Source organism: Pristis pectinata, chromosome 17 (genome assembly GCF_009764475.1).
Source record: "Pristis pectinata isolate sPriPec2 chromosome 17, sPriPec2.1.pri, whole genome shotgun sequence".
In the NCBI taxonomy this organism is placed as follows: Eukaryota; Metazoa; Chordata; class Chondrichthyes; order Rhinopristiformes; family Pristidae; genus Pristis; species Pristis pectinata.
This window is the reverse complement of record NC_067421.1, coordinates 22,485,124-22,502,559: the sequence shown is the minus strand read 5'-3', so window position 1 is coordinate 22,502,559 and position 17,436 is coordinate 22,485,124. Positions and strand designations below refer to the sequence as shown.

The following is a 17,436-nucleotide window of genomic DNA, read 5'->3' as shown; positions in this document are numbered from 1 at the left end:
TCCTTCTGTGTGTCCGCATTCGCCAGTCTTCCCCATATTTAGAGTGAAATTGCAGCTTCACTTCAGCCCAAAAGGAAGCCATTCAGCCCACTCAAGCTATGCTGGCCCCTAGTGAAACAATCCTATTAGTGCCATTCCAACACTCCATCCCCACAACTCTCCAAGTTATTCTCTTACAAATGCCAATAAAATTCTCATTTTTAATCCCTACTTATTTGCACAAAATTCTACCATGCATACATTGCCAATATCTACAGGCACCACCTGCTCCACTTTCCTTCCCACGGCCCCACATTGATCCTCTCTTTGACTCCCTGGATCATAATTGTCTATCTGTTCATCCCCCAAACCACCTACAACCCCACTCCCCAACCCTCCCAAGTCTGAAACCATCCTCAAACCAGATCTGAAGCTGTTCTCTGACCACCATCCTTGTTTTTTCCTTTCGTTGGGACTCAATTCACCCTCTGTTCACAACTTTCTCCCTGACTGCTCAACCCTGTGCCCCCCCCTTCTGAGCCCTGAGTAATCTCCCCAGCCACACCTTCAGACCTCACTCCTCTACTTGCACCACATGTTTCCCAATTCTCTGTCTGATTCCATCTCAAAGCATCCACTAGGCATATCCAATCTATATTCTGCTGCTTGAGTTAGCACCTACCTGAGCAGCAACTACTGGTAGTATTTTTCTATAGAAGAACAGTTTTTGACAGTTAGCTGTCCTAGAGGCATGGCCTACATCCTGCCAAAGTATTGTTCAGTAGTTCTGTGGGCCTTCTTTAGGTTTCACCCTGTGATGGGACTTACATCCAGAAGGTTTCATCTTCTGGAAGGCCTGCAAGGAACTTCTCAGTGCGGGTTCCACACAAGGTAGTCATGGCTTAGCTAATAGCTGAGCAGTGAGTGCTCGTGGCATGTGCTAACTCAAGCAGCAGAATATAGATTGGGCTGGATATGGGTTGGAATGAAATCAACAAACAGTTAGAGAAGCTTAAAGCAAGCTGTCATAAAAATGCGAGTATGCATATACATATTGTTGGTGTGTGGGTGTAAGTGCATATGTCAGCAAGCATGCATGTGTATGTGTGTGTGTGTGTGTGTGTGTGTGCGCGCGTGCGTGCGTGTGTGTGTGTGCGCGCGCACATGTGTTTATCCATTCATCCCCGTGGTGGGATGGAGATAAGTGTCATGTGACTATTCTTTTCCCTGTGGCAATTAACATGAAACCACATCAGAAATCTTAATCTAACTTTTCAATAAGTTTGCTGGAGGTTACTGAGCCTTGTAAGCTGAACTAGGTAGACTACAGTGAACCCAGCAATGTGCTTACAACATTATAAATAATATTGCCTGTGATACTGTTTGAAATAAGTGCATTATCTAATCAGCATATGCAAATATTATCAAATTAGTATATTTCAGTAATATGTTTCTTTTAGCAAAACAAATATACCATCCAAATTTCATACAGAATTTGTATTTGAGTAATAAGGAAACTCCATTATCCCATTAACTTAGATTCCAAATACAAATTAAGTGCCATTCCTATAATTGACTTAATAAGTTCCTTCATTAGGATGAACAGATGAAAAGATTAGGATAAGGTCTCAGTTCATAACCGAAACGTTAAAGTTCATGCTATTTCAACTTCTTTGTCATCTTTGTGTTTACACTGTTAAACAGCAGTAGTAGCCTCACTGAATAAGGAGAAAGACTGATGATGAAGTGACTGCAACTGAATCACAGCAAACTTACTTTATAAATAATAGTGTACAAGATGACCACCATGTGCAGAAAGCCGGTCAAAAGGCAGATTATTTTCTCCTAATATGCAAAGAGGTTCAGGAGTCAATGTGTAGAGCCGCAGGAGCGGATGAATCACAAGGAGGAATCAGTGTACCAAGTTATGATATTCTGTAATGATAGATATTAGATATGTATTTATTAGTCACATGTACATCGAAACACACAGTGAAATGCGTCTTTTTGCGTTACTGAGAATGTGCTGGGGCAGCCCGCAAGTGTCGCCACTCTTCCGGTGCCAACATAGCATGCCCATGACTCCTAACCTATAGATCTTTGGAATGTGGGAAGAAACTGGAACACTGGGAAGAAACCACGCAGACACAGGGAGAACGTACAAACTCCTTACAGACAGCGGTGGGAATTGAACCTGGGTCGCTGGCGCTGTAGTACTGTTACACTAACTGCTACACTACCTTGCCGCCCGAAGACATCTCAATGTTTCTTCTCCCTCTACCAATGTTGATGTCACTGCTTCCGAGATGAATTAAAAAATATTTAAACCTATTGTGTCTACCACAGTGGTAACTGCACAGTGAGACAGGGCCCACAATTGGTTTAGATCATTTTAAAATTGGCAGCAAAGTAATATAACGAGCTGGGACACCATGGTCTGCAGTAACAATCACCACCCAACATATACGCTTTAACAGGAATTAAAATCATTAAAATTCTTAATGAATCACATTCCAGATATAATTTTCTATTGCCTTGTTTATTGTCTTAATATGGGAAAAATGGTAGGATTAGGCCATTCTGTCCTTTAATGTACTCCCCCACAAATTAGATCCCAGCTAATCTGCAGTTTAACTTCATCCAATCACTTCAGCTCAGTTAGTCTTAAAAGTCCGGTTTAAAACCTTAACACTAATCAATCTTAGGTTTTAATTGTCTTAACTTCATCAACATTCGGGCAGTTTTCTCCAACACTCTTTCTGTGCAGAAATACTTCCTGACATCTTCTGTAAACTTAACAGAGCCAGATAAATCTGCTTTCAGCAATAGACTGCGGAGGCCAAACGAACATTTACCATGACTCCAAATAAATATATCCAAATACATTAGTATTTCATTAACACTGGCTGCTGTAAAAAATGTGCTAGAATTGCTGATGAAGTCTACAAATGGTCATTGGACATTTTTGGTCTAATTAAAGAAGTATCCTAATATGTTGGATTTATGGTAAGAGGCAGACAGAAGAAACAGGTCCAGTTACAACAATCACATTCCGATCATTCTGTAGGGTGTAAAATCTGGCAAAAACATTGGCACTGATTTGTGCAAAAGACATTTACAAATTTCACAGCCACAGATGAACAGGACATCTAATTTAAACATGACTTCAATGCATTAATGGTTTAGAGCCACAATATGTGTGTGATACTTTATTATTACCTTTGTTTTATTTTGGCCCAGTGTTGAATCCTATGGGAAAAGCCAGGATTAATTTACCTGCACTGAAGCAATCCTAGAAATGCATTGGGTTGCCGAAAGGAAAGGCTGCCTTGAAAAGATCTGGACTTCTTTCAAGACCTATTTAATGCTCCGAGCTGGGCTTGAATAGTGAATAACAAGACTGGTGCCAATTAAAATGCTTGTCAGGTTTTAGATATAACTCATGCACTGAAGGAATTTGCACATCTTCAGGTAAGAGACAGTCACTAAAGATGCTTCTACATATTGGGACCATTCCTTACAGCTACCTTTAATAAGCTTATTGGAGCTACTAAAGGACACAGTTACACAGACCTGAACAGAATGAGCCATATTTCAACCCTCAATAATGATCAGTGCATACATCAACTTGAGACTGAAAGTGCAATGAATCAAACTATTATGCATTCATCTCTAATGTACTTTAATACTGAAGATGGTCACATTTATGGAGTCTCTGCGGTGTCCCAACTTGTCGTCCTCTTCCCAGACATGGCTGTGAACTTCTCTCTGAAACCCTCTCTGCCAAGTTTTAGAATTTCAGCAGAAATACAGTTTGCTTCAGAGGCCATGTTCTTTTTCAGTTAATATATGGCCTTATCAGCTTCTTGTCTGATGTGGCAGATAGTGTGCTGTGGGATGGAGTCAAGGACAGATTCTTGGCAGCGGAGTGTTTCGAAGTGCTCCTTGCAGCAGGCACAGCCTGCCTCTCTATCCCTAAGAAGCCCTCCTTCGTTTTTGGCTCTCTGCAGAGCAGTGGTGTTAGCACACATTCAAATGAGAACTTTGAAGGCCGAAATGGAAGAGGGTTCCGTGTGAACAGCAGTTGAGCATGGGTCAGTTAGTCTTGGGAGACAGGCAAACGTTATTCCAAAGGGACGGGCAATGGTCTTCATTGCCGTAAGCCGATTGAATGTGCTAAAGAATCTTGGCCTGTCGTCATCATCAGCAAGTTGTTGAATCTCCTGCACTACTTCCACCCACAATCTGTTTCTTAGATCATGAGTTTCTTGTTAGTGCTCACCTTCAGGGTTCTTTCCCCTCTGAGCTGTGATGACGTTTCCAATCCAAGAACACCATTGGCAAGTTACCTCCTGAATCTCAAGGTCATTCTCATCAAACTAGTCTTGCTGTTTTCTGGAGGAGAAGCCAAATGTCCCTACAGGTGTTATAGTGTCTGCCTCAGTTGAAGACATAATCTAATAAATGCCAGTGCCTGGATTATTAAAATTTTTAATCCCCAAGTGCACAAATGATCATTAGACACTTTTGGCCTAATTAAAGGAGTATCCTAATATGTCAGGTTTATGGTCGAGGCAGACAGAGGAAACAGGTCCAGTTACCATGCTGTGTGATCACATTCAGATCATTCTGTAGGGTATAAAATCAATTTACCTCAACAAAGTCATCCCAACATTCATTGAACAAATGAGGATTTAACTACCCTTCATTTCTATGAATAGTCTGAGATCCTGACCTCCTCGTTTATTACTGGCAAAAAACACTGGCATTGATTTGTGCAAAAGCCATTTACAAATTTCACAGCCACAGATGAATAGGATATCTAATTAAAACATGACTTCAGCAAATTAATGGTTTAGTGCCACAATATGTGTGTGACATTTTTACCTTTTTTATTTTGGCCCAGTGTTTAATCCTATGGATAAACCCAGGATTAATTTACCTGCAGTGAAGCAATCCTAGAAGGGTATTGCCATGAGGTCTTGTACATATTTGGCTCATAAAACAAAGTGTCGATTATGGCAATGTTCATTTTCCATATCTCATGAGCCACCTCTCAGCAAAGGCAGACATTGATAATGATAATCATCATCTCCAGTGTGCCAACACAGCCTTTGGCCGTCTGAGGAAAACAGTGTTCGAAGGCCACAAATCCAGCACAAAGCCCATTGTTATTCAGACAGTGGAGATTCCTGCTCTCCTGTTTGCTGCATAGACCTGGCCTAAGTACAGCAGAACCTCCAAGCGCTGGGGAGTATCATGTTTGCAAAATAGTTCAAATTCACCGGCACAGTAAGCAAACAAATGTCAGTGCCCTCTCCAAGGCCAGTGTCCTGAGCCTTCAATTACACTAAGCTAGCTCGATGTACCGGTCATTATCATTTGCATGATTGTAAAAGTGACTTCCAACACAAACTCTTCACTCTGAGTTTATCATGAAATTACCAGGAGGTCAGAGGGATTAATGTGAGATGAGGATAAATGGGTGGTTGATGCTTGGCCCTAACCTCACTCACTTTTATTTTTATCAATTGTTCTAACAATGTAGCAACGTAACGGAAGGCCTATTTCCAAGCTGTGTCTCTCTATGATTCCATGACTCTAAAAGAGAGATAAGAAAGGTGGCTTTAAACTGCAGAGAAGGAGGGATGAATAGAACAAAGGGGACATGTGAAAGAGTGAGGCAAGATCAAATGGGTTAATTCAGGCTGTTAGAGGGTGACTAGGCTTCACTGTCTGTGTTACGTGTCGCGAATAGCAGAGCTGGCTTCACTTGACCATTGCTTGTTATACTGTTACATTGTTAGAACAATTAACAGAAATAAAGTTGTGAGAAAGGTTAAGGAGATGTTTGCTAAATTCGAAAATTTACACTGGAGTTTCCAGATTTAAGGTTTTGCCACAATGTATAATGCAGACTGTAGCCTTATGGGTGGGTTGTAACACGCTATTACACTCAACCATAAATTACTGAAAACATGCCAGCATAACCTCAATGGGATCCTTTGGAGCCATAGATAGAGGTGGATATATGTATATCGAGCCTCTGCCAAGAGGTGCAATTCTTGTTTTATTAATTTTATATTAATTAATGACGCTATTACAGCGCCAGTGATCGGGGTTCGATTCCCGTCACTGTCTGTAAGGAGTTTGTATGTTCTCCCGTGTCTGCGTAGGTTTCCTCCGGGTGCTCTGGGTTTCCTCCCACATTCCAAAGACGTACGGGTAGGTTAATGTGGGTTTAAGATGGGCAGCGCAGACTCATTGGGCCGGAAGGGCCTGTTACCACACTGTAAATAAAATTTAAAAATTTTTAAAAAAAGTAAAAATTTAATTTCTCTTGATTTTATCTGCATTTTCAAACCACAAACCAAATTCTTATGTTTCAGTATGGTGTCCACTTTTAGTCAGTGGGACAGGAGCAAAGCATTTAACCACTAGAGACCATGTGCAGTCAGGAGTCTAGTCCCTTGTGTTTAAGATCTGAGTTATCAGGAAAGATTGGGCAAATCCTCAGTTTCTCAGCATTGAAAGAAGTGATTGGAAGGCGATGATGTGGAAGTATCTTCGAGACTGGACAACATAGTAAAGATAACTTTGGCCTTTGAGGTCTTTCTGAATGGATGAACTATGATGGCTTGAATAGCTTTCCTCATCTACGAGTATCATGGTTAGATAGTTATAGTTGATATTCAACTGTAAACTAATTGAACTTAAACTAAAGGCAAGTATGTTTCATGAAGCAGTTGAACTGCATGCATTCAGTCTCCTTATAATTAAACTTAGAAAATGAAATCAGAAAATGTTGGAAATTATAGATCAGTTCAGATTATAATTTACATCTGTGGGTAAAATTTCAAGTAGGGGCTTTCAATCTGTGAAAAAAATGGAAAAATAACCCATTTTCAGATGCTAACTAATCTTTTGTGTATTTTTAGTGTGTTCTAATTTTGTTTTAGATATGTAAATAAGAACAAGGTTTGTCCATTCAGTCCCTTGACCGCGTTCCACTCTCCAGCTAGATCTGTTTCTTGACTCCATTTGCTTGATCTCCTTCAAATTTTCAGCTCCTAAAATTAACTTCAAGGAAAGAAACAACCCTGATCCTTCACTGCTTATCAATTTCAAACATGCATGCACAGAAAAAGAAATTCTTGCCTCATCTTCTCATATAACATGGCAGCATTCAACAAATGGTGATCACCCAGAGCAATGTGAAGGAAAATTCAGCATATGCCCAGCAGGTAGGTTGGACTGGAAGGAGAACAGCATTCAGAGAAGGCTACAACACATAAGTCTCGTCAGCGGGAATGAGAAACCACAGAATTCCTTTGTATAATCTCATCACTGCTATCAGAAAAGCTATCTCAAAGAACATTTTTTGTCTCTCTGCCCCTTTCAAGCTGAATTAGAACACTTTATTTTCCACATGACAGAAGCTGTCAGCGTTGATCCCACTTGTAACATGTAGCTGTAGTCACCGAGAAGCTACTGTTCCTAATCCCCAAGGAACAGCCACAATTTCCAGAAATACCATTTGCACGATTTAGGTCATTTTTAATTAATTAAACTGTGCTAACACATGACAATAACCAGAACAGCATATTAATCATCTGATACCATGAACTGCAGCCATTTAATTTATTCATACATATAAATGAAAGTGTTGAGTGATTAAATTAATCTTTTGAACAGTGATTTTGCCACAGCCTATGCAGTTAAAGATTATCAAAGATTCAGCCTCAAGGAAATGCAGGTCATTTGCTTATGCTTCATTAACTCTGCACTGGAACCATATTACCTAGCTTCTAGTCACAGGTCATGCCAAGGCTTATCAGAAATAAAACACAAACTCAACCTAACCCTCTGCTGTGGAGCGGATTCAATCTGTAATCACACCTCATTGTGACTAGCCATCACCAAAGCACAATACTTCTCAAACCAACAGGGTACAGAGTTGACAAAGCTGGAGATGGCTGGGTCCCTGCAGCGATGCATTGCAAATTAAATTGGGAAAGCTCATCAGCGACAAGGGGCCAGGGCTCCATAATGTTCCACCTCTGAGAGATGTTAGAATGTCTTTAATCTTTCCGAGTTGTCAAACATGTTCCTTTGAATTCCTCCACCATAATAGAGCCAATGCCACAATGGCTTTCTCCTTCACCATAAATCAGATGAATGATCATTTACAATTTGGTTCATTATCCTCAAGCAGGAGGGTAATGGAGGTGTGCAGTGCTTCATCTGCTCTCCTTGAGTGATCTGACAGACCTTCAGCCATTATGACAACATGGTTGCTTTGGGGCGCCCTCTCTAAATGAGGTGCTGGTTATATTCATGTATATTCTCTGATGACGGAAAGTGAGGCCATTTGCCCATCATGTTTATGCTGGCTTTCAGAGCAATCCTGTCAATCCCATTCACTCACTTATTTCTCTGCAATCTCATTCTCTTGATGTTTGGGTCTATGCAGGAGGGAGATCCAAATACAGCTGCCAGCAACACCACTCCCCCACCCCGATAGTCCTGAGAGTCTCCAGGAAGTAAAGATTAATATTGAAACAGTGCAGCAATTAACCAGCGAGACAATCCATAGTGACACTAAAAGTATTGTGTGCAACACACACAAAATGCTGGAGGAACTCAGCAGGTCAGGCAGCATCTATGGAGGGAAATAAACAGTCAACGTTTCAGGTCAAGACCCTTTATCAGGACTGGCTGAAGCTCAGTCTTGATGAAGGGTCTTGGGTCCTCCATGGACGCTGCCTGACCTGCTGAGTTCCTCCAGCATTTTGTGTGTGTGTTGCTCCAGATTCCAGCACCTGCAGAATCTCCTGTGTCAAAAGTATTGTGTATGTTTTTTTAATTCTCTTTGAACACTTTGGTTAAATAGTTAGAACAGTGTTGGTGATAGCAAGATGCTGCCTCAATGAGTGAGACAGCTGCTGATGGGAGATTTCATGACAAAATCTTCAGGAATACATCTGCCTAGAGTTGACAACCCCAAATGCAGTACCGTTTATATCCATCAGCTCGGAGAGAACAAACTGTCTGCAATGTCTGGGTCAGTACAACAGTCATAAAGTGAGCAAGCTCTTCACATGAATTACTTCTGACCACTGGGAACCTGCTGCTCAGGAAACTCAGGAAACCGTATGGCTCAGATGCTGGCCGCAGCTACACAAGGGAAGGTGAGGTTTCAGTGGCAACATTTCATGGAAGAATGCCAGCTACAAATATTGCAGAATCCCAAGCCCCAAGATTTGATGGCACAAGAGAAGTAACGGAAGGCAGTAGTATTTAGCACATTAAAGCACTCTAAGCAAGCTGCAAGGAGAATCAGTGAAGGGTGTGAAAGCAGAAGAGTTAGTGAGTGATTACTTTAAATAATATACCATTGTACTGTACTCAGAAAGACTATCACACAAGGCAATTATACATTTTGCAACGGCAACTTACTTGTTTACCTGCAATGCACTTTTTTGTCGCTGTAACACTATACATTTTGTTTTTCTTTTTACTCCCTCTATATATTTACTTATGGCATGATCTGACTGGATGTCACACAAACAAAAGCTTTTCACTGATTCTTGGCACATGTGACAATAATAGACAAATACCAATACACTTCAGTGCTTTTGCAATCAGATCCTTACAATGACTCACTTAAAATAAAAATCTTTGCATCTGACTATAGCCACAAGGTGTATTTGTATGCATCATATCATCTATAGGTTGTACAATGACACTCTGGTTTGACTCAACATCCTCCAGGCATTTTTAACTTCTCATCTCTGCTCTTATTTGTAGAAGACAACACACAGTAGGAGGTGTTGGTCACATATTGCAAAGCAAGTATTGAGTGACATTGTGGAGGTCTGCCTCCACAAAATGGATACTCTCTGGTGGGTGGGCCAGTATTTTGAGGCCACAGATTCACAATCACTGGCAAAATATATAGAAGGGAAATGAAGAGAAAAAAACTCTGAGGGAAAGGATTAATGAACACTTGGAAAGGCAGGGACTAATCAGATCAGCCAACATGGCTTTATCAAAGACAAATCCTGTCCAATTAATTTGACTGAAAATACAAGGACTTTAGTAAAGCCTTAGACAAGGTGCCACATGAGATACTAGTTCAGAAAGTTGGGGCTCATTGTATGCAGGGCAAGTTGGCAAACTGGCCCAAAATTGGTTTGGCGATAGGAGACAGAGGGTGACGGTAGAGGGGTAATATTTGCATTTGAACACATGTGAGTAGTAGTGTCCACAAGGATCAGTTGTTTGGACCCTTGTTATTTGTAATAGAGGTGAATGATTTGATATGGATATCAGAGGCAAGATCAGTAGGTTCACAGATGACACAAAAAATGGCAGAATTGTTGATAATGTGGAAGGTAGTCAGTCTGCATAGAGGTATTAATGCTTTAGTAAAACAGGTTGAAAATGGCAGATGGAGTTTAATCCAGACAAATGTGAGGTGATGCATTTTGGAAGCACAAATGAGGTTAGGACATACATCATGAATCGTAGGGTCATAGAATGGTCGACTATTGAGGAACAAAGAAACCTGCGAGTACAAGTCCATAGATCCTTGAAGGTGGCAACAGAAGTAGACAACATGATTAGAAAGGCACACAGGATACTGGCCTCCATTAGTTTGGCCATTGAATAAAGAAGTAGGAAGGTTATACTCCACATCTATAAAACCTTGGTCAGACCTCAGCTGGAGTACTGCGTGCATTTCTGGTCTCCATGCTATGGGAAGGATGTGATAGCACTGGAAAGCGTGTAGAGGAGATTTACCAGGATGTTGTCAGGGATGGAGCAGTTCCATTATGTGGAGGGATTGGAGAAGCTAAGTCTTTTCTCTCTTGGGCGGAGGAGGTAAAGAGGGGACATGATTGAGGTATTTGGATAGGGTAGACTGCAGGAAACTTTTCCTCATATCAGAGATAGATAAAAGTAGTTAAATCAAACTAGTTAAAACTAGCTTATCTAGATATATAAAACTAGTTAAATGGAGATAGATAAAAGTTTAGGGCGAAGGATCGGAGGGAATATGAGGGGTCCTTCTTCACCAGGGAGTGTGAGTAGCTGGAATGCACTGCCTGGGAAAGTGGCTGAAGCTGGGTAACTGACAGCATTTAACAAGTATCTAAATGAGCACTTGAATCACTTAAGCATAGAGGGCTATGGACCAAGTGGTGGGCAATGGGGTTAATATGGAAGGATGCCTACTGGTTGGGCTGGACAAGTTGGGGGGAACAAGATGGGGGGGGACAAGTTGGGGGGGACAAGTTGGGGGGGAATAGCCTGTTTCCATGCTGTACAGTTCTATGATTTTAACTCTTGTCAGAATCTGGAATCCCTAGCTGAAAAGGTGGTAGATGCTGATTCAGCAAGTAATGTTAAAAGGGAATTAGAACTGGTGGAAAAACACTATGATGCTGGAGGAACTCAGCAGGCCAGGCAGCATCTGTGGAGAAAAACAGGTGGTCAAAGTTTTGGGTCAGGACCCTTCTTCTGAAGAAAGGTCCTGACCTGAAACATTGACCGCCAGGTTTCTCCACGGATGCTGCCTGGCCTGCTGAGTTCCTCCAGCATCGTAGTGTTTTTCATCTAGATTCCAGCATCTGCAGTCCTTTGTTCTCCAATTAGAACTGTTTCTTGTATTTGGGAAATATTCAGAGATATAGTCAAAATGGAGATTCTGGAATGCGCAAAACTGCTCTTTCAAAGAGTTGGCAAAGACATGATGGGCCAGATGCTATAGGTCTCCATGAGCTTATGTTTAAATATGTGTCACTAATTGTCCTGAACGCCTCATAGACCACTTTCCTGAAGTCACCATATTGTACTTTTTTTGCTGGTCAAATAATGAAGGTGCAGTGGAGTGCCTTTAAATGGACAGATCAAGACTGATGCTAATGATCTTGAGCTGGCTGTTACAGCTGTGCTTAATATTGACAGCTTTGTGTTTCCTATATAAGCACAGACCCAGCGGGGCCAAATGTGCTTTCAGTGATGCTTTGCACTCTCAGAATCTTTTTATTTGGAAAAACTGCAGTGTGATGTATCATGCTTTTGATGTTTTGCCAAAGGGGAAGTGATGCAATTGCTTCCTCTAGCAAACAAAGCATCGGTTACCTGCTTGTTACTTCTGTATACTGTTGACAGATTGAGGTCTCCTGTGGCTGGAATAAGCTAGAGGTATAAGTATTGAGTGCTGTAGTAACCTTGGCAGTCATTTTCAGAGTCTGGCTGGAGAGCAATACAACCAGTAGGCAGAGCTATTGTACTTCACATTATCAGGTTGTCCCAATAAAAATCATGGTTTGATTGGTCATTTCAAATTCTGATTACTGCGAGATATATATTCAGCAGATGGCATGCATGGATTTTTCTGCTAACTCCTGAGGCAAACAGTACAGAAATAAAGTAGGACTGAAGTAAAAAACTAAATCAGAAAGAGCTGATGAGGGATCTTCAACCTGAAATGTTAACTCTGTTCTCTTCCCCTTGATGTGGCTTTACCTGCTGAGTATTTCCAACATTTTCTGTATTCATTTTAGATTTCCAGCATCTGCAGCTTTTTAGATTTTCAGAGCTGCAGTGGTCTCTTTTGTGGGCTTCAGAATCAAAGTGTAAATACCTTAGCTTCCTTTTAGGTGCTGGTTTTCTCTCTGCCTCGAAACCTGGAATCCTAATGTTCTAGGATGCCTGAACACACATCACATTCAATAAAAAGCCCAGACTACATTCCCTGCTTGCTCATTTCTGAATCAATTACATTCCATTGCTAGAAGGCTTCTTCCTTTTTCCTCCCAAAAGGATGCTGGCAGTGTTCCATTCTGGGCTGAGGTATGCCAACTGCCAACTTTGCCATGATTTCAAGCCTGTTTCTGTCTTCAAAACACCAAGCCTGTCCCAACACCAGCAGAGCACGTTACTGGAAAATGAATCCATCTGTGCTTTCAATTTAACCATCCATAACATCTTCATTACAGAGTAAGATTGTTAGCATCAGGAAATGGAAGACATTTCAGTGAGTTTCAGTATTAGAATTGGAACCCTTAGATCCCAAGAAAATATACTTAGCCAATCACTCTGGGTCAGTGTGACCTTTGTGTTCACCACACCAGCAGCCTTCATTGTATCTGAGATAGATTGACAAATATCAGACAGTTCTGTGCTATCCAAGTTCATTTCACATTTGAATGTCATGGCTGATAGGCTGTGTTTCTCAATATGAACCAGTTCAAAACTAAGGCCTCATCCCCAATTCCTCATCAATGGAAGTAAAAATGGATTTGATTTGAAACAAGGGCACCAAGGTGAAAAATATTTCCAGTAATCAAAAGAACAATCAACCAATGGCCAGTTGCTAAAATAATGTGTTTTATGTGCAACTTGAAATTGGGTTTTGATGTGGGACTGTTTCCCCACTTACAAAGGACATCAATTGATATCATTAGCAGATGACAATATTACACAGGTTACTGTCGACAGGAATTCAGGCAAACCTATTTCTGTGTACTTCAAGTTTGTGTTTCACAATGCTCATACACATTTCTCTGCAAACCCCTGGTAAAAGCCTCTTTTATGAAATTTCCTACATAAAGAAAGTTTAATGCTAATGATCCTTTCAGGAAACATAATCACCTGAAACTTCTGGTGACAAAGGGCTGAAAAATAAATTTCCCAAGGCAAATATCAGTGATGTGGAGAAACAAAAATCACTATGCTTTTCCAAAGCTCTTAAAATAATAATGAATTGGTGTTTGGAATTGGGTTTGGGGCAAGCAATTGTATGTGTATTTAGAAGTTGCTTAGAGGCCTAAGCATGTAGTTAATTATTAATCTTCTGGAAAACCATTTTCAGCTGGTGGCATCAAGTACACATTGGCAAATCATTTTCCAATGCAGAGGAACAGTTAAGGTGCATGCCAAAGGGCTTTTTATGTGATCCGATTATTTCCAGTGCGCAGGGTCAGTGATTAACTTTATTGATGGAATAGCTAAGACATAAAAAGTAATTGCCTTACGCTTCCTTAACTAGTTGGCCCAAGTCTCCTTAACTTGACTAAAAATGTGTATCTTTCAAGGTTGAAATTTATGGGGTTTCCATCAGCCTCCCAAACAGTTCTATTTTGGGATCGGTGGAATCCCTGTGGAATTTCACCCCTATTGTAAATTCTGAATTGGACAAATAAATGTGGGATGAATACAAAGTCTAGCTGTGATGTCACCTTAAACCAGCAGCTACTCAGCACATAGATAACACTTGAACGTCTTTTTAAGGCATTCTTTCCAACCATTTCTGTTCCAAGTGTCTTGGAAAGTAATGGCTGCAGGCAAGATTACAGGCAATTGACAACCTTCCTTCACTACTCCAGTAATCAAGGATGCAGCAGTCTAGTTTCATGGACGGAGATTAGACCTTAAAGCAGGAGGGCTCTATCCCAAGTCTGTGGTCCCAAACTGTCTGGGTTATTATGTACTGCACAACCTAGTTATCTTCAAATCAGAAGGTTTCTAGCCAAACAATACCTGTACATGGTTATATGCCAAGCTATTCCATATAAAGAACAGGAAAAACTTGAACCCCTTTAAGCTTCAAAGCTGAGTTGAATGCATGTAAAAAAAACTGATTAGGAATGTCTTCAAAGCTCTATTATGCAAACTTGACTACTGAATTGCACCCAAATGCAGACCAAAGATTTTCTGTCGCTTGAAATTAGAATGCAAGGAGGAACATCTCACTCTGATACTTCCTCAACCGGTGATTAATTGCATATACATCAAAACCACACAGAAAAGAACAAAGGCAAAGACTACATCCTGCAGTGTTGGATTGTCAAAAGAAAAGAGAAGAACAACAAAGTGATGTCAACATACCTTCAGCACATTTTGGTCTGATGATTTACATGCCACAAACTCTGACACATCTGTTACAGTGCTGTCTTCCTCCACCACAATGACTTTTACAGGAACTGCCACTGTTTTGCCAGTTAGAATTGCAGTGTTAAGGATTTCGGTGCTCTGCAAATAAAAGAGTTTCAGTTAATATTATTAAGGAAAATATTGTTTCAACAGCATCAGTGTTTCCACTGAACTGAGTGATCAAGTATTGATTCCTTATGTATTACTGTTCCTGCCTTCAGCGTTCAAAAGGTATGTCAAACCAGGACTTTCCACATTGCTGCCAACTTAACATGAAATTTGTTTTGTACATTGCATACACATTAATAAATGACTGCAAGGTTACACACATATAATCTGGCTGTTGGTCTGGCCAATTATTAAAGGACACCCATTCTCTGATATCCCTGTTCCAGTACCTGCAATTTTCCACCAGACTTTCAGGAAAGCAATTCTCATAACCAGTGCCAAAGCACAGAGACAAGGCTAGAGTCATCTGCCACCTTCAATAGGTCCTGGGAAACTATCAGCATATGCAATGTGGAGTGCTGCAGGGGGTGAGGTTGGAGGTCTTCTAAAGTTATGGCTAACATTATTGCTTGCCTTTTGTCCTTTGTCTTCCATTCATTCAAACAAGATCCTGTCCATATTCCCAGAAAAGATACCACAGGAATTTCCAAGGTTGCAGGGTTCCCCTAATGTCCTTCAGCAAACCACAAAGAGATAAACTAGACTTTTCACTTTGCTCTTTGGGGCAGCTTGCTGTGTGCAAATTGGCTATCATGATTCTTACATTACAACAGTAACTTCATACGCTGGGGAGCACTTTGGAATGCCATAAGGGTGAGAGATTAAATAGAAATGCAAGTTTTTCTTTTTTCATATTAATTCATTCCCTCACATTCAGTGACAGTTAAGCACAAGATGCTGCAACGTGCTGCCAAGAAGGAATCTGTTTCAAGCACATTACTGCTCCCCAAATTAAAGGGTAAGTGGGGATGGACAATAAATGGAGTTCTGCCAATATGCATCATGGGAACATACAAGTGACTGACTTGCCTTTCTGGGAACCAAGCCAGATGATAAAGTGCAGCTGCATCATGTTCCTGCATGCCTGGAGACAGAATTCATAGATGGCCAACTGGAAGCAACAGATTGCTTCTAATACTTTCTATTGATGTCTGGAAGCATCCAGACACCAGAGTTCAATGCCACAGGTTGTGCAGGGATTGGCAATTATAGGGTAACATGTGTAACAGAGAAGCCATGAGTTTAGGCTGTTTTAAACTTCATTCACTGTTACTTCCAAATGAGCAGAAAAGCAAAAATCAGACGTATTGTCTTTGGGATCGAGGATGTCTTGTGACATGGGAACTGCAGGCTGTTCCACAAATGGGGCTGAAGGGGCAGGCAGGTAGGTGAGTGCTTTGTGAAGTGGCTTCTGTCTGCTTCCAATAGCCCTGAGGTTCTCAATCCTGCCCTGAATGCTTCATCTCCTCTTTGAGAGGTCACGGGCCAGGGATTTCCAAGAGAGAATGCAGAGGTTGTATTTATTCAAGGAGGCTTTGAGCACATCCTTGAATCTTTTCCTCTGTCAGTTTGGTAATCTCTCCCCATAACAAGGCTTTTGAAATAGAGTGTCTGTGTTGTGTGTTTATGTTAGGCGTATGGATAATGTGGCCCACCCAATGTAGCTGACTGAGTGCAATTAGGACTTTAAAACCAATGTTGTTCACAATCCGATGACTAACTCAGGGGAGTTAGGTTAAGGTTACCCCATCCTAACCAGGGGCTTCAAAACAGCTGCTAGCACAGGAGAGCCACCAAATGATTCTGCTTCTGAAGTGATTTTGACTATTTCCTTGGCTACCTATCAAAGGTACAAATATCAGTGCAAAGGTACCTATCTGGGAATGTATCATTATGTTGTTTCCTTTGCCAGCCCCCGTAATTATACAAGAAGCTAATAAAGGAAATGCACGATAAAATGTCCCCCATGAAACAAACAGGGCCAGCAGGTATCATGCAGCTTTAAGAAAATTACCAGTTGTTTTTGACAGACCAACAAAGTAGCTGAAAAATAGGTTGGAAAATGGATAGCAGGCACTTAGGTCAGTCTTTAGAGAGCAAGGTGTACAATGAAGAAATCAGAGCCGTCTTGCACACAGGAATTGCACAACAAGAATGCTGATCACACTCTAACTGAATAGTGCCACCCCGCCATATTTAGAGTATTCTTAGGCACTGAGGACATTTTGGTGCAAAGCTTCTCCATGCTATTGGCAGTCTTGGATCACATGCTGGATCAAGAAGGTCTTAGATCTTCAGCGATCCATTATATGAGGAGGCAGCTTCTGAAGTGTGGGAGCACAATGGCAATAGAGAGCATATTCTTCATAGTCACAAAGGGATTCTTGTATATGAAAAGATATATGCAACGAGCATTTTGTAACATGCGAAATGTTTCCATGGCAATTTGCAATTACACTGCACCAAAACAATGAATAGTTCACTTGAGGGGTTGCAGACTGG

The 17,436-nt window shown here is 41.0% G+C and overlaps 1 protein-coding gene across 1 annotated transcript in view; it reads right to left on the bottom strand.

Moving 5' to 3' along the window:
- Window positions 1–17,436, bottom strand: part of LOC127579365 (transmembrane protein 132C-like) — a 751,467-nt gene that overhangs the window by 115,856 nt on the left and 618,175 nt on the right. Inside the window, exon 5 of the mRNA XM_052032114.1 lies at window positions 14,881–15,024. Within this exon, the coding sequence (XP_051888074.1) occupies window positions 14,881–15,024 (144 nt within the window). The remainder of the gene's footprint in view (window positions 1–14,880; window positions 15,025–17,436) is intronic.